The sequence below is a fragment of the Babylonia areolata genome, chromosome 4, assembly GCF_041734735.1.
Source record: "Babylonia areolata isolate BAREFJ2019XMU chromosome 4, ASM4173473v1, whole genome shotgun sequence".
NCBI classification, from domain to species: Eukaryota; Metazoa; Mollusca; class Gastropoda; order Neogastropoda; family Buccinidae; genus Babylonia; species Babylonia areolata.
Window position 1 is genome coordinate 48,427,585 of NC_134879.1, and position 23,275 is coordinate 48,450,859.

General features: G+C 42.3%; 1 protein-coding gene across 3 annotated transcripts in view; it reads left to right on the forward strand.

Moving 5' to 3' along the window:
- The window catches only part of LOC143281255 (alcohol dehydrogenase [acceptor]-like), a 22,464-nt gene extending 321 nt beyond the window's left edge, over window positions 1-22,143 (forward strand). Inside the window, exons 2-14 of one of the 3 annotated variants that reach the window (XR_013055110.1) lie at window positions 510-575; window positions 2,040-2,198; window positions 2,799-3,007; window positions 4,389-4,578; window positions 5,335-5,463; window positions 5,649-5,770; window positions 9,350-9,517; window positions 11,220-11,370; window positions 12,827-12,978; window positions 13,561-13,738; window positions 14,560-14,782; window positions 16,709-19,261; window positions 19,316-22,143. Coding sequence is in view for 2 of the 3 variants with exons in the window: in XM_076586367.1 (XP_076442482.1) it covers window positions 2,072-2,198; window positions 2,799-3,007; window positions 4,389-4,578; window positions 5,335-5,463; window positions 5,649-5,770; window positions 9,350-9,517; window positions 11,220-11,370; window positions 12,827-12,978; window positions 13,561-13,738; window positions 14,560-14,782; window positions 16,709-16,847 (1,788 nt within the window). In the remaining variant the exon portion in view is untranslated. Of the gene's footprint in view, window positions 1-509; window positions 576-2,039; window positions 2,199-2,798; window positions 3,008-4,388; window positions 4,579-5,334; window positions 5,464-5,648; window positions 5,771-9,349; window positions 9,518-11,219; window positions 11,371-12,826; window positions 12,979-13,560; window positions 13,739-14,559; window positions 14,783-16,708 lie in introns of all 3 variants that reach the window. The other 2 variants (XM_076586367.1, XM_076586368.1) reach the window with 2 other exon arrangements.
- The last annotated feature ends 1,132 nt before the right edge of the window (window positions 22,144-23,275 follow it).

Sequence of the window (23,275 nt, forward strand, 5' to 3'; positions counted from 1 at the left end):
TTGTTTTGATCGACAATGCATGTGAATTAATCCGAAGAAGAAGAAAGGCACTTTTTAAACTGTATCTGGTACAGACAATAAAGGCTTTTGATTTGATTTGAGTTACAAAAAAACAGAAAGAAAAGAAACAAGAGCAATGTTGCTCTGATAGCAAATCCGTTTCAAAAACCAGTTTCACTTTTACAGAGGCAAAGAAGTGTAGGGACCACACAGCCCACACCACATTAATTACAGAAACACAAAGTCGGTTTCAATTTCTCAAGGAGGCGTCACTCCGTTCGTACAAATCCATATACGTTAAACATCTGCTAGGCAGATGCCTGACAGCAGCATAACCCAACGCACTATTCAGACCTTGGTTGCATGCATGTACACACTTGCGTACTTATCAGAGCGGTTTCTAGTTGTCGTTTTTTTTTCAAACAGAATTTTGCGAGAGGACAAGAGCGTGTTGCACACGAGATAAGGTTTATCGTCTCATCCTAATGTTCAGTTTGATTATTTTCCAGTCAAACTTGGGAGAAAGGGCGGCAGCGAGAATCGAACCCTGGCCCTCACGGACACTGTATTGGCAGGTAAGTGTCTTGACCATTCTACCACCCTCCTCTCTGGCCTGACCCACGCACAGACCCAACGTTCTGGTCAGTTCTTGACAGTCCATCAATTGCTGCAGGGATGAAAGGGAAAAAAAAACAACCAAACCCACACGTAAAATTACGTACCATTGAAATGAACTAGAATTAAAAGAAATGAAATAAATAGGTGAATAAACTGGATAAAGTAAATCGGTTAACAGAGTAACACAAAAAGGTAGTCAGAAGACAAATGCTGGATATAGATGAAATCAGTCAAATCGGCCTCGTTCATTGAAGTTGCACACGATTACACACACACACACACACACACACACACACACACACACACACGCACGCACGCACCCACCCCCACCCCGCCCACACACACACATACACACGCACACACACAAAAACACCAACACTCACCGCAGGCCCACTCATACTTCACTCGGCAAACATACACTCGCTCTCTCTCACTCACTCACTCATCACACGGGGTAAATTTACACGCACGCGGGCGCGCGCTGACACACACACACACACACACACACACACACACACACACACACACACACACACACACATGGTTCGTAATTGCCACAGACAAAGAACACATAAGTCAAGGTGCAGAACTTCAGCAGAAGTTGTTTCAGTCAAAAAGCATCAGTTATCGTTCTTGTTGTTTCATATTAATTTTATCTCCCTTCGCCTTGTCCTGTGGGGAAGACTTTGGCACTCGGTTATTTCAAGGGCAATACTGGCCAGTGCTATCGATCGTCTTACACACAGGTGTATATATATATGTGTGTCACCGAAGACCTATAGTGGTTGCAGTGTTTTTCTTGTTAATTTCTGCTTACACGGGGGTTCGGTTTATCTATTTACTTATTTTATCTGTATTATTCATATGCTTATTTAATCTATTTTAGAACATAATCAAAACAGCTGTGTGCAAATACACATAGGAAGCATTTGAAAGAGGATTGAATGAAACAGTCACATGCATACATTTATAGATATATACATCAATGCAACACAAAAAGTATTTCTGTATGGGCTGGTTGTGTTGTGGCGTCTGTAGTGGGATATTGTTGGGAGGGTGCACGTCCGCTTTAGCACGCGTGACAATATAAGACAGAAAAATAACATTAAGAATATGTACATTTGTCTCTCTCTCTCTCTCTCTCTCTCTCTCTCTCTCTCTCTCTCTCTCACACACACACACACACACACACACACACACACACACAGAGAGGACTTCTTTTCATTATTTTATTCTCCCATGGATTGGATGGACAGGAGAGTGTGCTTGCCTGTGTGCACGCATGCATATGTACACGCGCGATCGCTTGTGTGAGTGTGCATGCGTTTTTGTTATTTTTGTTGTTGTAGTTTGTTTTGTTTTTTGTTGTTATTGGTTTGTTGTTGTTGTTTTTTTTTTTTGGGGGGGGGGGGGGGGTGCAGACTGAGACAGACACCAGACAAACCCAGGGAGGATGCTGCGAGCTGCGTTGCCCGTGGTGACGGCCGTGGTGTCGGTGTGGCTGTATCATCATCTCTCTCAGGAACAACCCTTCATCCCGCTGACCAGCAAAGTGAACGGCTCTTATGATTACGTCATTGGTGAGTCGCTGGCAGGCAAAGGGGCAAGATAAGGAAATGAATGCTGGGTTGTTGTTGTTGTTGTTGTTGTTGTTTTCTATCGGATGTAGGTAGTTCTGTTTTTATTTGACTGCTTGGCTGCCTTTTAGTCATCTTTGTTTCTCACATCCGCTTTTGTCCTTCTTGTCATTATCACTATGATGTGTGTGTGTGTGTGTGTGTGTGTGTGTGTGTGTGTGTGTGAATGTGTGTGTGCATGTATATTTGAGCGTGTGTGTGTGTGTATGTGAGAGAGAGAGAGAGAGAGAGAGTGTGTATGTGTGTGTGTGTAGTTGTGAATGTGTGTGTGCATGTATATTTGAGCGTGTGTGTGTGCACGCGTAAGAGAGAGAGAGAGAGAGAATGTGTGTGTGTGTGTGTGTGTGTGTGTGTGTGTTCTTGTGTGTGGGAATCATTACAAAACTAAAACGTACAAGGACAAAAATAGCAGACACAATTACTCCAGCACACACACACACACACACACACACACACACACACACACACACACACACACTGTTCAGTGGCGAGACAATAATTATATATATCTAAACATTGAACAAACGGCGGATTTATTCCCAGTCGGAGCGGGATCTGCAGGCTGTGTGGTGGCCGGTCGTCTCTCTGAAGACAAGCACGTGACCGTTTTGCTGTTGGAGGCGGGGCCAGACGACCGGAAACACCCGACTATCTCCATACCGGGATTTTCCGAGCTGCATCCTCACACTGAGGTCGACTGGGAGTACTTCACAGAACCACAGCAGTTTGGACTGGAGGGGTTTGAAGAGAGGGTGAATATCATTACTTTTGTTGTGCTGGCTTCCTCTTCCGCCCCCTTCATCCAAGATTAGGCTTGATCTCTCTGTCCTCTGTCTCTGTCTCTCTCTCTCTCTCTCTCTGTCTGTCTCTGTCTGTCTGTCTGTCTCTCTCTATCTCTCTCTCTGATTGGCTCTTTCTGTCTCTATATCTCAGTCTTTATCTCTATGTCTGTGTCTCCGTCCCTGTGTCTTTGTCTCTGTCTGTCTCTCTGCCTCTGTCTCTGTCTCTGACTCTCTCTGATAACAACAATGTGGCTTTAGTCATCCGGTTGTCGATAATGATGACATATTTCTCAGTCTCCCGCCCCCCGCCCTCCGCTCTCTCTCTCTCTCTTATCCATCTGTCAATCTGTGTGTGTGTGTGTGTGTGTGTGTGTGTGTGTGTGTGTGTGTGTGTGCGTGTGTCATTGTAACTGATGTAGATTAGCAAGGACAGATTGGAAGAATGGGCCATGCCTAAAATCTTAATCCTTGAATAAAAAGCGTTTTGAGTTCTGAGTTCTGTCTCTGCCTATCTCAGTCTCTCTCTCCCTCTCTTGGGCGGAGTCGCAAATGTACAGGCTTTTTTACGATTTTTTAAGAGGACTGGTCCAGTAAATCAAATTCCAGTGATCGTTTCGAAACAGTCACTCATCTAAATCTCTGTTACTGCCAGAATTTTACTTGACACAGTTAACATCAAACAATTTTTTGGTAAATTTAGACTTGGTATAAATGATGTGAAAACGATATAGCGATAACGTAAATACATGTCCTTTCTGTAATCAATCAGACATGAATTTCATTTTCTGCTACATTGCGATGCCTACAGACATTTAAGAGAGAAATATATTCTAAACATGGGCAGTCTACTAGAGATCGCCTTGTAGAATTGACACAATTGTTTTAAAATGAAGATGTGAGCATAACCAGAGATGTTGCGATGTACATAATTATTCTATGCATTCAAAAGAAGAGAAGAACTCATCGAAGAAGGATTTTAATTTTGGACGAATGACCCTCATTTTCATTCCGACAAATGTTTTGTGTTAACACTTTTTTTCTTTTTTTTTCTTTCCAGTTTTAGAGTTACGCATGCGTTTCAATGACTGGTGCAAAAGCGCTTTGATTTGTCTCTGCACAAGATCCAGCGCTATATGCATATAATAATAATAATAATAATAATAAGTAGTAGTAGTAGTAGTCGTATGTCATTCATTTACTCATTCCCTTTTTTTTGCGATCATGTGCGTCCATGTGCACCTCAAATATTTACAGGCCGGTGGTCTAACATGGGATTCTTTGAATCACTGAGTCGTGCCCACCGCTAAAACTAATTATCATAACTTGAAACGTGTACTGTGCCGTCTTCCAGAGAAGCTTCTGGCCCAGGGGACGTGTCCTGGGAGGGAGCTCCAACCTGAACACCATGCTGTACGTCCGAGGCAGTCGCCATGACTACGACACGTGGGCAGAACAAGGCAGTGAGGGGTGGAGTTACAAAGAGGTGCTGCCCTACTTCATCAAGTCTGAGGACAACTACAACGACGACTTCGTCAAATCAGGTATCATTCATCGAGACATTGATTGTTCAACATTTCATTTCTGAAACGATCTTAACTGAACTTTCAGGTCCAAAAGAAAATAAATTATTTGTTAACAAAAATGTGCACATCTATTTTTGTGTTGCGTTCATTTTTGGTCATGTTTTAAAGTATCTCAGTAAACTAACGGACACATTCCGCTTTCTTCAATTGATCGAAATTATGTCATCGTATTTACCTTGCCCTTTCTTAAAGAGTCGTAGAAATATTTAGAGATTTTTACCAGAAATTGTTACATCTGTCTGACAAGTGGAAATGAAATTCACATCCTCGTCATTGGTTTCGTTATTTCTGTTTACTACCTGGAGAGGAGAGAACCCGAACAGTTGTTCTGCAACTTCTGTGGACTCGAAAGATCATCTTTCCGGCCTCATAGAGAATTATATTGGGCTTCAGATTTGCGAGGCAAGGTTCTCTTAGGCTGCTCAATTTCTCCTTTGCGAAGAATGGAACAATAAATATTTCAAACACAACTGAACTTCTTTGCCTTCTGTGGTGAAAAGATATACGCAGGATGATAATTTGGAACTTATCAAAAGACGTAAAATAATGACATTATGACCTGTACAGGTGAATATTCAAGTTATCCGAGTAAGAGGTACGGACTGTCCTTATTTATTGCCACCATTCATTCATTCATTCATTCATTCGTTTGTTTATTTGTTTGCTCGTTCATTCACTCAATCATTCTTCCATACATTTTGTGTTCCATTACAGGCTACCACGGAAAAGGCGGACCTCTAAAGGTGGCTGTACACAAGACGATAGGACTGACGGATTTGTGGATTAAGGCTGGAAATGAGATGGGGCTGAAGGAAGTCGACCCGAACGGAGAAACTGTGGAAGGTTGGTTGGCCTATCTGTCTGTTGATTTGTCAGTTTGCATCATTGCCTGGCTGGTTGACAGAGTCCGTGAATTTCTCTGCCTGTTTGTCTGCCTCTAACTTCTAAATGTAGTGTAAGTGGGTTCATAAAATCGGTGAGATAATACAATCTAAGTTCTAAAACGTGCGCATGTCTTGTGATTTTAGGAGTGGTACGAACGCAGGCCACAGCAGCAGACGGACTTCGGTACAGTACGTCACGTGCTTTTATCTATCCCGCCTTGCACCGCGAAAATCTGCACGTGGTGACTGACGCGCAAGTGACCAAGGTATGCGAGGAAGAGATCAGGGGATGGAGCAGGGAAGGGTGCGGTTGATTTTTCATTATCATTATTCATGTCATTGTCACAGCTGTAAAACCACTCTCTCTAAACCAAAGAGTGGATGGTAACGGATGGATAGGTAGATAGATATATAGATAGAGAGAGAGAGAGAGAGAGTAGTAAGATCTATAATTACAATTGCACAATTGATAAAAAAAAATACTTATGAATTTGAGGCATAATAGGCACTTGAACTCCAGTTCAGACTGAAAAAATGGCTCTTTCTCACCAACCCATTAAAATGAAAGTACTGATTATGGTGTAGTCTTTCAAATGAGGCAATCACCAAAATTCCACGTTCAGTTTATATGAAACGCACATTAGAAAAAACAGACAGAAACAAGGGGAAAGTCTGGAAACAAAATCTGTTAACCCACGGAGAAATGTACATGCAGAAAAAAGAAATTTTTAAGGAAAAAAAATATATCAGTGGTATGACACTGCACAGTGGAGCACAACCAAATGATCAAAACCAAAAACTGACCAAGACAATACAATACAATGCAACACAACATTATACAACAAGAATCTAAAATTTATTTTCACTAGGGTTTTTTCTTCCAGTGTCTTAAGGCCAGACACTACAGTAAATTTCATATCAGAGGTGTTTGTTGCCTTAATTTAAAATGTATTACACTTTGAAAGTATATTTACTGGGAAGTTCAAAACTATTCTTTTTTTGGTGTTTGGACCTCCGGTTGCCATGGAAACAGTCCAAGATGGCTGCCAAACAAAAATTTTTAAAAGCCTAAGGCTTTTTTTCAATTGCACTTAGCCAAAATCTGTTTTCTGATCTAATTTAGGAATGTTAATATCTATAAAAGTACGGATAGCTTTTTGATGTAATGACAAATTTATATTTTTGAGAATTTTTTTTTGTCAACGCAGTTATATTGCACCGATTGTTCTAAATAAAATTCAAATAAAACATAACTATACATTTTGTTTCAAAAAAGCAATGCGTACTTTTAAGCACCATACTTTAAAGAAGCACCATGCCAAATTTTAAGGCTCTGTGTTTATTTTTGTGAAAGTGTTAGCCATTTGAAATGTGCGTAGAGTGCGAAAAACAGAAAACCCAGAAAACGGAGAAAGAAGAACAGAAACTTACTGGCTGAGTGTTGTTTAGCACAAGTGGTAAAAGAGTACAACTTACTCACCCAGCATGTCAATCCACAGCACAGCAACCACCAGGTAAGAGAAGAAGTTGAAATTGAAGTGTTTTGTGGCCAATAATAATCCAGTTCACAGCTCACATGATGACAAATTCACAAAGAACGTGAAATGGTTTACACAGATTGGCAGACACATTCCAGTGGTCTGGCTTTCCCATACTCCTGATATGAGAGCAGTTTTGGAGAGCACAGTGGAAGGGGGTACTTACAAGCTAGTGTCCTCCTGCTTGGTAGGCATCTGGATCCCTGGCCTCCTCCTCTCGGTTGTTAAGACGTCGTAGGGTGGCGTACCATACAATGATGTGAATCCTCTCTTTTGCCATGTTCCATCATATGAAACACTGATATTGATGACTGGATTTTCACCTTTATCCAGTGCCCCCTGCAGGTCTTCATCGGTCTCTGCATACGCCTGCTGGATTGTAGCTGCTGTGCGTTCTAAGAGTGTTGACCCTGATTCAATTTCAGCAGCTGAAAAATGCATAATGTTTGTGAGATATTTGTGCTGTGCTCACAACTATATCATTTACATAGTTTACTTTCCTTCCTCAGGTGATGAGTCTAAATATCACACACACACATACACATATACACATACATAAATATATAATATTATTGCAATGAAACACACACACACACACACACACACACACACACACACACACTGTGCATAATTTACACACATAACTGATATATATGCATTCACCCATTCATGAACACACACACACACACACACACACACACACACACACACACACCACACACACACACACACAAACAAACACACACACACACACACACACACACACACACACACACACACACACATGGATCATAGTCAAGACTGAACAAGCAAAACTTTGCCTGAGTGACTGATTCAGTGGTTGACAGTGTAATGTTTCACTAGTGGTTATCAGTGCAGGGATGTGTGCACACTTGTGTGTATTTGTACTGCACAGTTAAAGATAAAGATTTTTTTAACCATCAAAAAAACCTCACAAACATACCTGTTACTTTCTTGTCATGGGCCTGGAAAGTTTTCAAATGCATGCCTGTGGTATTCCCATGACAGTGCTGAAGGTTTGAAGAGCAGTGTAGCTGCCTCCCAGTTCACGGCTCAGCATGGTCATCCTGTTGTTTACTTCAAAACCTGTATTCTTTTTGTCATTGAATCCAGTTCGTGGGGATGAGAATTCGCACTTTTCATAACCACAACCATCGCAGCACATGGCAAGCTTTGCCGCAAAACCAGCTTTCTCCCTCTCTCGGACACTGACTGACAGTCCCGTTTCTCCGCATTCTGGGCAACTCAGGTCACTCATCAGTCTGGTCAGCTGGAAAACGTGTAGCAAAGTCCAGTTCTGGTCTTCCACCTCACCATTATATGCGACAGGGTTCATGATTTCGATCTTTCTTCTCGACGCACTTTTATCAGAGTCTGATGTCGAAGGTTTCTTCGAAGCCACGCTTTCAGTCGCTGCCGCATCACATTTGGCTCAATTTGCTTTTGCAGCAGCTATCAAGTGCAGTCGTCTCTTTCCTTGCTTATGCCGAGGCATGATGAATCCAGGAGATGTCTTAGCTGGCAAAATAATCAACAATTGACGAGAAAAAACACTTTCATGTCAGCATGTTGTTGTTATTGGACGGCCATTTTGGCTTCTCGACGGAGGGAGCCGAGCGTGCCCGAAGGCTGGCTGAGCCCAGCGGAATGAAATCTGATTGGCTGAAATTTCCACTGGTGTCAGTCTCATCAATGAAACTGCACAGTCATAGTACTCTATGCCCTTATTTGGGAAAACTCGGGAAAGTTCGCGCGATACAGTGTGTGTGGAAAATCGCTCGCAGTGTTTTATAGTCCGTTTCAACAACTAAAAGAACCGGGTCTGTGCATTCACAAGATGACGCTGTTTCTGTTGATATGCGATATGATAGGCTTCGGGAAATGAAAGTATACGTTGCTAAGGTGTAAAATCAACACTTTTGGACGATGTTTGAAAAATTCAGACAAAATCAACATCAGGAAGCAACTTTCATTTGCAAATATAACACCTTTTGCGACCGATTTAGTACAAAATATGAAAATGACTATAAAGATTAGATGTTGAAGAAGCAAATTATGCGAAAAAACGAAAATCATAAAAAATCATGATTTGGTCAAAATTTCACTACCGTGTCTGGCCTTAAAGAATTAAAGCTTTTCTTTCACTATGTTTTCTAAAAAAATTTTCCACATTTCTCTTGGAACAGGCTGTATATTTGTAAGGTAGGCCTACAGTACACCAGCATGACTCCTCATCGAGAGGTTATTTCATTTTCATTCTGACAGAACTTTCCCCTGGTTGTCCAGGTTGTGTTTGAAGGCAAGCGAGCAGTGGGAGTGAACTTCGTGCGTCAAGGACGAAAGGAGATGGTGCGTGCGCGGAGGGAGGTGATTGTATCGGCAGGTGCTGTGGGGTCACCACACATTCTGCAGCTGTCAGGGGTGGGACCCAAGAAAGTCCTGGATAAAATTAAGGTGAGAATAAACTGTGTGACGTTTTGTTTGCTTTGCACACACACACACACACACACACACACACACACACACACACATCTGTTTATATAGATAGATAGACAGACAGGTAGATAGATAGATAGATAGATAGATTAATGATCTTGCAAAATCTTGTGGGCAGAAGTGAAACAGAAGGGGATATTAAGCTAATCTTTCAATAGCTGCAGTAGAGTGGTCTCCACCTATCTCATAAATGAATGGCAGCGAAGGAAATACCAGACGTTATTGTTACGCTCTCCCCTGGTTCAGGTCACCAAGGCTAGACTGTCCTGACGGTCGAGTAGTCAGAGCACTGGAATTTTAGTCCTGAATTCCTGAGTACGAATCCTGGCTGCTTCTAATAATTCTTTCCGATCACCCAGGTCATCGGATGTGCAGATCTGCAGTACTTGAACCCCTTTCTGCGTTTACACACGCCAAAAATCACCAAATACGTACGTTAAAGATCCCATAATCCATGTCAGTGTTTGATGGGTAATAGAAACACGAACATACCTAGCATGCACATCTCCGAAAACGGAGTATGGCTGCCTACATTGCAGGGTAAAAACGTCCGTAAACGTAAAGGCCAACTCGTGGATACGAATGTGCGTGGGAGATGCAGCCCACGAACAGGAAAGGGAAAAAAGATCGAGTCCAGGAGATGGATCCCAGTGACTGAAACTAACATAATATGCCCAGGATGCCACCATGGTGAGGAGGCTCTGTCATCACTTTAGAAGAAGCATGCTGAAGTGACTTTCCAATAACAGTATTGTATTGTGTTGTATTGCACTGTATTGTATTCTTCTGTGTTTTACTGCATTGTAAGGCATTGCGTCACGTCACGTTGTATCGTATCCTATTGTATTGTATTCTGTTTTTCTTTTTTTTGGGTCTGCGAGGCTTTTTCTTTAACTATCAAAGTGGACTTCTCTACAGAAGTTTGCCTGGGACCACCCTTTTCTTGTTCTCATGGGTTCTTTTACTTGCGCTAAATGCATGCGTGCTATACAAACGCACCTCGGTTTATCATCTCATCGGAAAGACTAGTGGTGATGTCTTCCATCTGTCCTACAATACAATTAAAGATTGCGCCTGTTGGTGGTGTTCACACCATGGACGCTTCCTTTCCGGGCACAATAGCCGAGTGGTTAAAGCGTTGGACTTTCAATCTGAGGGTCCCGGGTTCGAATCTCGGTGGCGCCAGGTGGGTAAAGGGTGGAGATTTTTCCGATCTCCCAGGTAAATATATGTGCAGAACTGCCAGTGCCTGAACCCCCTTCGTGTGTATACACACGCAGAAGATCAAATACGCACGTTAAAGATCCTGTAATCCATGTCAGCGTTCGGTGGGTTATGGAAGCAAGAACATACCCAGCATTCACACCCCCGAAAACGGAGTATGGCTGTCTACATGGCGGGGTAAATAAACATACGGTCATGCACGTAAAATGTTAAATGTTACATGTTTGTCTCAGTGTGTAGGTGTGCGTGCCTGAAATCTGATTGAATGACACAGGAAACGAATGATGAGCGCCCAATGGCAGCCGTCAGTCGGCTCTACCCAGGTAGGCAGCCTTTTGTGTAATTGACTCCGTGTGTGTAAAGCGCTTAGAGCTTGGTCTCCGACCGAGGTTAGGCGCTATATAAGTATCCATATCTTTCCATGATGTGTCCCCAGATTCCTGTGGTGGCTGACCTACCTGTGGGGGAGAACCTGCAGGATCACCTGATGTTTCTCTACCAGGTGGGGGTGAGGGAACCTGTCTCTGCCACACCTGAACAGCTGAACTCCTTCTGGACCTGGCTTCAGCACGCACTTTTCAAGACAGGTTTCTGACTGTTGTATCTTTTGTAGTATTGCTCAGTGTCGTGGCGAGAGGAGGGGGGGGGGTATGGATGATGGTACCAATGATACGTTGAAAGAAAGGAACTGGTGGTGTGCTGGTCGAGGTGTTGCAGGGTCTTGTGATCTCTGGTCATCTTCTTCCTCCGTCCTCCTCTTTTCTCTCTCTCTGTCACACACACACACACACACACACACACACACACACACACACAGCACAACTGCATGGTCAGATAGGTTAGGACAATTTTCTTCTGTAGCCAGTGTTGGAATATGTTTGCATGGTGCATTGATAGATGAACCATTCAAAGAAGTTTTGTGTTGGGTGGCCTGTTGGTTACTGTCATTTTTCTTCAAAGAAAGAACTTTGTTTTGTTTCATTATTTGCTTTCACCGTCTACTTCGTTTACTATGATGGTTTATTATGAAATGAAAATATGTTGATGCATTAACTCACTCAGTACGGCCAGTCCTCTCTTCTCTACACAGACCCCTCGGATGTCCAGTGGGTGTCTGAATGACCCCACCTTTAACTTCCGTCGTCAGAATTGTGGTATTCTTTGTCAACATTCACCTCTTCAGTATAAGAGCCTTCCGCTTGCAATATTTTGATGATGGTAATTGGGGTGAAACGCTGTTCACGTCGTCTCTTTCGCCGTTCGTATGGAGAGAGTTAACTCATGTCATAAGGACCCCATGGCCAGTGACACTAAAGTGTCAAAGCGTCTCTCTCTCTCATCTCTTCAAAAAGCGAGGATTGGGAATTGACAAAATGCAATTGTCTTTACGTAATACCTGGTTGTTCGCGTCCATTTTAGTGTTTATAACCATTTTTATAAAACTCTCAGGGAGACGTGAAGCATCACAAATGGACAGGTGCAGTGTATATACACCTTACAACAGACAAAGGCGAACAACTTCTGTATATGAATGTTTCGACGGGCGCAAATAGCCGAGTGGTTAAAGCGTTGGACTGTCAATCTGAGGGTCCCGGGTTCGAATCACGGTGACGGCGCCTGGTGGGTTGAAGGGTGGAGATTTTTCCGATCTCCCAGGTCAACATATGTGCAGACCTGCTAGTGCCTGAACCCCCTTCGTGTGTATATGCAAGCAGTAGATCAAATACGCACGTTAAAGATCCTGTAATCCATGTCAGCGTTCGGTGGGTTATGGAAACAAGAACATACCCAGCATGCACACCCCCGAAAACGGAGTATGGCTGCCACCATGGCGGGGTAAAAACGGTCATACACGTAAAAGCCCACTCGCGTGCATACGAGTGAACGTGGGAGTTGCAGCCCACGAACGCAGAAGAAGAAGCAGAAGAAGAAGAATGTTTCTTTTATTTCCATTGACCACTTCATGCTGTTCCCATTTCTAGAGCTGTCAGTGCTGTCTGTCATGTCGAAGTGTGTAAGTGGACGTCGTAGCCGTTTGTCCAGGTCACAGGTCGTCCCCCACCTCTTTGGAAGCTCAGGTGTTCACGTGCACTGACGAAGAGAGCCGACAGCGGGATTGGCCTGACCTGCAGCTCATGCTTCAAGGCAGAGTGTGGAACACTCGACACTTGCAAACCTTCGGATACACGAAGCAGGTGAGTGCAAGGGCTTTTGTGGGTTTTTTTCTTATTTTATATAATATATATATATATATAATGATTTTGTTATTATAACCTCAGCCGAATGACCTTGGCGTCGTTCTTGTTAACCTAAAAATGAAATTGCAATCTTCGGAAAAAAAGCAATACCGGTTTTGAACTTACGAATGAAAGATTTAGCATTAAAAGAGCTTGACCGGATAAGCTCAGCTGTCCATCTCATTGCTCATTAGTACAATAATCAATGCGTACCTAGAACAGGTTGTCAACAATGAAATTTGAAGATTTTGACTGTTCTTTATCTCGGATTTCAACATGTTTGAGATCACCAGCTGTGTTCTTCATGAGAATGCTGTATCAAGTAAAATAAATAAATAAATAAATAAAAAAGGTCTTGGCGTTCGAACTTTAAGTCTACCACTCTTATATTTTCTAGTCAAATAAATCTTCAAATTTTCAAGATCGAGGTAGACCACTCTAGCTCAAGATAGCCCTGATTCTTAACTATCGAATGATGCCGAAATCTTCACGCTAAAAGGCAGTCCATTATTCAGTTATTGTTCCCCTTCTTTTTTTCAGACTCTCGAGCAAGCTAAACGAAGGGACACGTTCAAATACGGTTTCGCTTGTCTGGCAGCTTTGTTGAGGCCCAAGAGTAGAGGAACTTTGCGTCTGCGCAGTGCAGATCCCTTTGAACATCCATCTATCGACCCTCGCTACCTGGAGAATCCAGAAGACCTGGCCCAGCTTGTTAGAGGTTTGCATGTACACATAGTAGTTGAAAAGGAACGGTATATGAGAGAGAGAGAGAGAGAGAGTAATCTGGATTTGTTTCAACCTGGAAAGAAGCGTAATGCCTGCAGTAAAGAAAAGCATGTTGTAGCTTGTGGTTGTAATAGAACAGAAAATGCAGATGCACATTTTATCTTTACCAGAAAAAAAGATACAATTTACACAGATTAGTTCTGAAACAGAAGAGAGCATTTTAAGTTATAACAAGTGAATCACAACCAAGTTTTATTTTTCTAGCTAATATGGTGCATGTTTGAATAAATATCGGTTGTCAAACCAAGTGTTAGATGGTTAATCGCTTCACAGTGTTTGTTGTGATTGCAATTTTAGAGCATTCTTATTTTCACTAAAAGCATAATCTTTACCTATGAAAGTACTGTCAGCTATCGTTACTGTGAAAACAAAATTTCACATATTAATAATCATTGACTGACGTTGTTTCTTCAGTTGTGAATTTAAGTGCTGAGGCACAAAATCATTCAAAGGTTACACATACGTAAAGAATTAAGATTTACTACCAACCACTGTGCGTATCATATTGACCATATTGACTGGAGCTGCATATATGTGTTCATGAAGGGATGGGCAGAGGGTTAATAACAATATTGATTTCCACTTCATAACATGAACATCTGTATGATTCCGAACACGAGCATTTTTGATACACCAGAGCTGGTGTCATGGTGTATCAGAGGATGGTAACGTTTTTGCCACCTTCTTCTTTGCACGCACATAATTCCAGAAGCTGGGAGCAGTGTCTTAATCATGTTAACCCCCCACGTGCAGGTATCCGCGTGTGTCAGAAGCTGGTAGCGACCCCCACCATGCAGTCAGTGGGGGCCGAGGCCACAGACCCACCCTCCCAGTTCTGTGCACAGCACACGTTTGATTCGGATGACTACTGGGCCTGTATGGTCAGACGTAACGTGCTGACGATCTACCACCCGTGTGGCACGTGCAAGATGGGAGCTGTCACGGACAATACTACTGTTGTGGACCCTCGGCTCAGGTACTGGCCTTACATGCTACGTGATGCAATGTATCTTGAGAACCTGCTAAAAGTACGGTCTCCGTTTATTTGATTTTGTGACATTCATTTGCCAGGGAATTTTGAATAGGTTCTTTATTATTAGGCAAAAATTGACAGTGTGATATTTCGAGAAACCATGAATGGATTGTCATGAAACTTTGTGGATTGACAGGCCATAGGGACAGGAATAAAACAAGAAATAGTTTGATGGCAATCCTTTTCTGGATCCAAATCTAGGATTAGAAAAAAACAAACACACATCATTTTCACCATTGGGGAACAGTAAAAACTAGCTGGCACTCCAGGCAGCACATACCTCCTCCAACGCTGAACAGTTCACTCTCATTTTTCCCACAACTCACTTTCATGTGTTGGATACTTGTTTTAACTCACTCAGTACGGCCAGTCCTCTCTTCTCCTCTACACAGACCCCTCGGATGTCCAGTGGGTGTCTGAATGACCCAACCTTTAGCTTCCGTCGTCAGAATTGTGGTATTCTTTGTCAACATTCACGTCTTCAGTATAAGAGCCTTCCGCTTGCAATATTTTGATGATGGTAATTGGGGTGAAACGCTGTTAACGTCGTCTCTTTCGCCGTTCGTATGGAAAGAGTTAATGAGACATGGTGATTTCTGAAAACACACCCACAGGACCCACGGGATCTGAAGTAAAGTATCACCTCATTTGTGATGTGCTGTTCAGGGAGGGGGGGGGAGGGGAGGAGGGAGCAAAATTGAAGTGACTGCTCGGCATTAGTGGAGTGAGTGCCCATTAGTTGTCGCTGTTTTCGTGCTTTTCTTTGTTTCGGAAGACTATTTTCGTTTGAAAGGCTAACTTAATCTATAATTGTTAGCTGTTCGTGCACATGCGTGTGGATGGCCAGTCTGCATAGTCCTTTGATCGTTTTCTGTTGCAAGCATGGTTTTTATCATTTTAAAAAAAAAAAAAAAAAAAAAAAAACACAACCAGAACAAAACCCTAAGTATCATTATCATATGTATGCTGTGTGTTTAAGACCTCTAGCACTCTTGTTAAGTTTTCCTGTACATTTCAACTTGACGGTCACACACACGCCAAATGCCTTTTTTTCTGTAAAGCATATGTGGTTTAGCGTATGTGGATCACTGTGCACATAGTGATGCCGTTTTGAAATCGAAATGAACTGTGTGTTCAAGGGTGAAAGGTTTACATGTCTGATGTGTAAGCTGTGTGTGTCAGAGTGAAAGGTTTACATTAAGCGTGAAGTGTATGTTGGGTATATCAGGGTGAAAGGCTTACATGTGTCATATGTGTGCTTTGTGCTGCAGGGTGAAAGGTTTACATGTGTGATATGTACGCTGTGTGCTGCAGGGTGAAACGTTTACATGTGATATGTAGGCTGTGTGTTGCAATGTGAAGGTTTACATGTGTGATATGTACGCTGTGTGATGCATGGTGAAATGTTTACATGTATGATATGTATCCCGCGTGTTGCAGGGTGAAAGGTTTACATGTGTGATATGTACGCTGTGTGTTGCTAGGTGAAAGGTTTACATGTGATATGTAAAGCCGTGTGTTGCAGGGTGAAAGGTTTACATGTGTGATATGTTCGCTGTGCGTTGCAGGGTGAAAGTTTTACATGTGTGATATGTACGCTGTGTGTTGCAGGATGAAAGGTTTACATGTGTGATATGTACGCTGCGTGTTGCAGAGTGAAAGGTTTACATGTGTGATATGTACGCTGTGTGTTGCAGGGTGAAAGGTTTACATGTGTGATATGTACGCTGTGTGTTGCAGGGTGAAAGGTTTACATGTGTGATATGTACGCTGTGTGTTGCAGGGTGAAAGGTTTACATGTGTGATATGTACGCTGCGTGTTGCAGAGTGAAAGGTTTACATGTGTGATATGTACGCTGTGTGTTGCAGGGTGAAAGGCCTACAAGGACTACGGGTGGTGGATGCCTCCATCATGCCAGCTATCCCATCAGGCAACACGAACGCCCCCGTCATCATGGTGGCCGAGAAAGCCGCTGACATGATCAAAGCCCACTACCAGCACTCCTGATTTATCACGGTGTCCACAGGTTTACAGACCTTTTCTAACTGACTGTCACAACAAAAAAACCAACAACAACAACAACAACAACAGAACAACAACAAAAGAAACCGAATGACTGTTTTAAGCGAAAATGAGGCCAAAACAAATAGGAGTCTGAAGAATATTTTTATATCCTTTTAAATTCATTAGTCAATTGTCGACATCAAAGGCTAAATTCTGTCTATATTTCTTCAAGTTTTTGTTGAATGTATCACTTCTTATATGTACCTCAAGAGCGGAAATAAGATATGTAGCAGTTTGCACTATCTTTTCCTCACCTCTCTCTCTCTCTGTCTCTCTCTCTGTCTCTCTCTCTTTGTCTCTCTCTCTCTCTGTCTCTCTCTCTCTCTCTCTCTCTCTCTCTCTGTGTTACAAATTTCTTTTTACTTTCCTTCTTTTTTTTTTTTTTTTTACCTCAGTGTATTCTCAGTATTGTATTTTGGTCAGAGATTTTTCTCTGCCATTACTTCTTTCAGTCTTCAGCCATAATGGTAAGGAATGCAGAAATATCTCAATGTGCTTTGTCAAGTGCTTGAAGAATTGTATTTGAGAGAGACACATAGACTGTCTCGTTATATCTGTTCTGTTTATCACAGTGACTTTTTTTTTTTTTTGCGTATATTTAATGTTATAGTTCCTTACTTTGTACGTACTTTCCGTAAATACGGCTGTGGTTGACGTTTACCTAAATTCTATTTCAGTACTGCATAAGCTCAGAGATAGGTATTTGGACAGGTCTTGTAGTCAGAGCGTTCCATATTCATTGATTTACTTGACGTGCCATGTTTTTGGCTTGACATATATCCATATTTATTCTATTCAGTCTGATGAGAATCTTGTTGACTCACTTGTGTAAACAAAGTGAGTATATGTTTTAACCCGGTGTTCGGTTGTGTGTGTGTGTGTGTGTGTGTGTGTGTGTGTGTGTCCGTGGTAAACTTTAGCATTGACATTTTCTCTGCAAATACTTTGTCAGTTGACACCAAATTAGGCATAAAAATAGGAAAAATTCAGTTCTTTCCAGTCATCTTGTTTAAAACAATATTGCACCCCTGGGATGGGCACAAACAAATTAAAAATGAAGCCTAATTATATGCAAACTGCATTTACTGTCATATTTATATTTTTTGTATTCTCTAAACTTGGCACTTTGATCTGATATTCTGACCCAACAACAAGAGCAGTCATTATTATCATTTTTTGTTCAAACAGGAACTTCTTTTGCTAAGCATGGAAGTTTTATTTATTTTGCAAACGTTTTGGTGCAGATAGTAAAGAAGGGAAATTACTCTGTGATTAATGCTAGGGGACTTAATTTGCCACAAGTGAGTCTTGAAGGCCTTGCCTCTCTTGTTTTATGTTAAAGATTTAGAATATGTGAGAATGTGATGACATTTGCTTGAAACATGGGTTCCACTGCTGCTTTAACTGTACACAAAATACAGAACGGATATTGGTATATTGTTTGCATGTTTTTCATGGCCTAATGATGCGATGATTCTGTTAATCAGTTGAAAAAGAAAGTGCTTTCTTTTAACCACACATGAATACTTTCACTTTATTCCACGAATTTGCGGGTGTTTTTGATCATTTTCGTGAGCTTTAATTACAAACATACAAGCACAGTTTGTTGTTATTATCTCTGTCTCTCTGTCTCTGTCTCTATCTCTGCCTCTCTCTCTCTCTCTCTTTCTCCTAGAACCCCCATTCTATCTCAGAAGCAGTGAATGCAGTGAAGTGAGGCAATGGAGTAGCGTGAGTGATTCAATGTAAGTCGAGCGGGACGCAGTGTGTTTCAATGTTAGTTGGAAGATGAACATCATTGCAACACATAGTAATTCTCTCTCTCTCTCTCTCTCTCTCTCTCTCTCACACACACACACACACACACACACACACACACACACACACACACACACACAAAGAGAGAGAGACTTTATGTGCTCCCTCATCTCTCTCTAGCTCACACACTTCCTTTGCTATAGTAGGCATAATGTTCTTCCATTATCGATAGTTATATGTATCTCCATCAGTGTACTTGCGCGTCCACGGTTACTCGCAGTTAAACAAGGTTTTACATTTTCATTAATGTGTGCATTTTCTTTATTTATGTTCTAACCAGTATGCTTTTGCCCAACATTATTTAGTATTGGGCAGTGTAGAAACAGTTCACTGAGGGCGGGGACTGGAAGGAAAATAACGTACAAGTGCTTATCTATTATATAGTTCAGGGCGGGGACTGGAAGAAAAATAACGTACAAGTGCTTGAAGTTATCTATTATATAGTTCAGGGCGGGGACTGGAAGAAAAATAACGTACAAGTGCTTGAAGTTATCTATTATATAGTTCAGGGCGGGGACTGGAAGGAAAATAACGTACAGGTGCTTATCTATTATATAGTTCAGGGCGGGGACTGGAAGGAAAATAACGTACAGGTGCTTATCTATTATATAGTTCAGGGCGGGGACTGGAAGGAAAATAACGTACAAGTGCTTATCTATTATCCTTGGAAATAAAGATTGTTTGTCTTGTCTCCTCTCTCTCTCTCTCTCTCTCTCTCTCTCTCTCTCTCTCTCTCTCTCTCTCTCACGCACATTTGCACACTCCCTCTCGCATACACACACACACACACTTTCTCTCTCGCTCACTTGTACACGTATGCACGCATTCGCACGCACACACACACACACACACACACACACACACACACACACACACACACACACACACTTCATTTCCTTTCTCCTATCATTGGATATGTAGGTCTATTACAAGATAACAATTTTAAACCATCAGCAGCCTAGACGCCATATGACTAAGGAGCGATAACAGGATAATGCCTCTAGTAGTTACGACATAATTATATCTCTTACTTCAACAGCTTTTGTAAAATATTTATACTTCCGTTGATGTAATAAACAAACTAAATCAAACAAAAAAATGTGTGTTACATTTTTTGAAACTATCTACACAGTGAACATTTGAATGAACAGTAAGGTAGACATTGGGAAAGAGAGAGAGAGAGAGAGTGTTTGTGTGTGTGTGTGTGAGAGAGAGAGAGAGAGAGAGGGGGTGTACAAATGTGTGTCCGTGAGAGAGAGAGACAGACAGAGAGAGTGTGTGTGTGTGCGAGAGAGGGTGTACAAATGTGAGTTCGTGAGAGAGAGAGAGAGAGAGAGAGAGAGAGAGAGAGAATGCACATGCACGCATGCTTACACGTTAAACGCACACACACACACACACACACACACACACACACACACACACACACACACAAATATACACATCAAACGCACATGGATGGTTTGCAGCTGTTCACATTAGATGTATTTATTGTCATGCCAATCCGAAACACGCCATAGACTGTATGACACGATTAAACTCACATGCACAAACACACACATCATGTTGTACTGATTTTAAAAGCAAAAAGCCTTCAGATCATAAACCTACGCTGCAGCCGCACACCACTATATGCATACGCGCCACACACACACACAGACACACACACACGCACACGCACACACACACACACACACACACTTCCCACAAAATTAGTATTCACGGAGAGAGAGGGAGTGTGTGTGTGTGTGTGTACGTTTATTGTACATTCAGCGTTATAACGACCCTTAGACAAGGCAGCAAGAAAGAAGAAAACATACTTTTGAACGGGGTCAGCCCGATACTCCCCCGTGTCGATACTCCCCCGTGTCGATACTCCCCCTGTCGATACTCCCCCTGTCGATACTGCCCCGAGTCGGTACTCCCCCGTGTCGATACTCCCCCTGTCGATACTCCCCCGTGTCGATACTCCCCCGTGTCGATACTCCCCCTGTCGATACTCCCCCTGTCGATACTCCTCCGTGTCGATACTCCCCCGTGTCGATACTCCCCCGGTTCGTTAATCCCTCTCGAAAAGATCCAAAAACAAGTACATACACATGTAATTATACAGGTGTGACTGATATGTTTTCTGCTTGATCAAAGATGTGTTGTGGAATGATCAATGTGTTATGTGTTCTCTTCTTACAACCGTCCGCCTTCAGAGTTGAGCAGCAGTGCGCGACGTGTGTTTGGGGCCCGCTATTGTGTGGGCTCGCTACTGCCTTGTATTGCAGTTGTAGTTACACGGGCCGTATTACACGGACTTAGACGCTCCTCGTCATCATGACTCAGTGCATAAACGGGGGAACGCTCTCTCTCTCTCTCTCTCTCTCTCTCTCTCTCTCTCGGATTCTCTCTCTGTCTCTGTCTCTCTCTCTCTGTCTGTCAGATTCTCTCTCTCTCAGTGTCTCTCAGATTCTCTCTCTGTCTCTGACTCTCTCTCCCTCTCTCTCTCTCTCTCAGAGATTCTCTCTCTTGGTCTCCCTCTCTTTCTCTGTCTCTCTCCGTCTGTGTGTGTCTCTCTCAGATTCTCTCTCTCTGTCTCTCAGATTCTCCCCCACCCCCCTCTCTCTCACTTTTTTTCTCGCTTCAAATACTGTATTATATGGCGAAATTGGTAGATACCCATTATATATTAAATCATGTGCGAGTGGATTCCTGTATATGCGCGCACGTGTAGGTATATGTGAGTATTCAATAATCTGTAGGGTAGCAAATGGTAATGCTTACTCTGGTGGCGGTTGTGAATAATTGGTCAAGTGCTGCTTTCGTTATTCCAAAACTTGAGTCTCAACAGTTACTTCATATGGAAAAGTTCTAGAAAGTTCTTTTTCACTGCTGAACTCACAACATTCTGATGGTGTTAAAATGTATAATCTCGTTTCCCAAAACTGTTTTTCAGATTCTATTTTGTGTTGATAGTAAATCAGCTCTTCACGCCATCAGATCTTTAACTCACTCAGTACGGCCAGTCCTAGTCCTCTCTTCTCCTCTACACAGACCCCTCGGATGTCCAGTGGGTGTCTGAATGACCCAACCTTTAGCTTCCGTCGTAAGAATTGTGGTATTCTTTGTCAACATTCACCTCTTCAGTATAAGAGCCTTCCTCTTGCAATATTTTGATGATGGTAATTGGGGTGAAACGCTGTTAACGTCGTCTCTTTCGACGTTCGTATGGAAAGAGTTAAAAGACACAGTCGGGTCAGAACTCATTGAAATAAGCATTTAGTTCACGAACTCGAGGTTTACACATGTTGCGGCACATAATTTTTTTATTGTCGCCATGCACATAATTATTGTCGCCGGCAATGTATGGGAGGAGAGACACAATAAAAACAAGAGAGGCAAGGCGTTCAAGACTCACTTGTGATACACTTTTTTTTTAAAATCCAAGCTTTTTATGTATTGAGTATAATTTCCAAATGTAATGTTTAAGATGAGAAAGATCAGTTTAAAGCAAATTAAGTCCCCTAGCATTAATTACAGAGTAATTTCCCTTTTTTATCATCTGCACCAAAATGTTTGCAAAATAAATAAAACTTCCATGCTTAGCAAAAGAAGTTCCTGTTTGAACAAAAAATGATAATAATGACTGCTCTTGTTGTTGGGTCAGAATATCAGATCAAAGTGCCAAGTTTAGAGAATACAAAAAATATAAATATAACAGTAAATGCAGTTTGCATATAATTAGGCTTCTTTTTTTTCTTTTCTTTTTTTGTGCCCATCCCATAGGTGCAATATTGTTTTAAACAAGAGGACTGGAAAGAACTGAATTTTTCCTATTTTTATGCCTAATTTGGTGTCAACTGACAAAGTATTTGCAGAGAAAATGTCAATGTTAACGTTTACCACGGACACACACACACACACAGACACACACAGACAACCGAACACCGGGTTAAAACATAGACTCACTTTGTTTACACAAGTGAGTCAAAAATCAACTGCGCCGGTGACACTGCATGCAAGCTATAACATATATTGCGGCACATAACTTCGCCGGGAATCACCCCAACAGTTGTGTAGCTGTTGTGCTGGTGGTGGTGGTGGTGGTGGTGGTGTGTTCGTACGCGCATGCGTGTGTGAATATGTGTGACTGTATATGCGTGCGCGTATTACAAGGTGTGTTTGTGTGTGAGAGTACGTTGAAGGTTTGTGTCTGTTGTGCTCACTGTGTCGATGTGTGTGTGTGTGTGTGTGTGTGTGTGTGTGTGTGTGTGTGCTAGCGCATGCATTTGAATTATGTATGTGAAAGTGCGTGGGTGTGTATGTGGGTGGTGGGTGTGTATGTGGGCGATGGGTATGTATGAGGGTGGGAGGGGGGCGTCAGATGGTAAGTGTGTGTGTTTGTGTGTGCGTTCGTGCGTGCGTGTGTGTGTGCATGTGTGTGTGTGTGTTCTTAAATGGGGGGGGGGGGGGGGGGGGGGGGCAGGGGGTAAACTTTACGCGTTGGTGATAACATATCGAGGTCCAACAATGTGTACGCGCACGCGTGTGTGTGCGTGTATGTG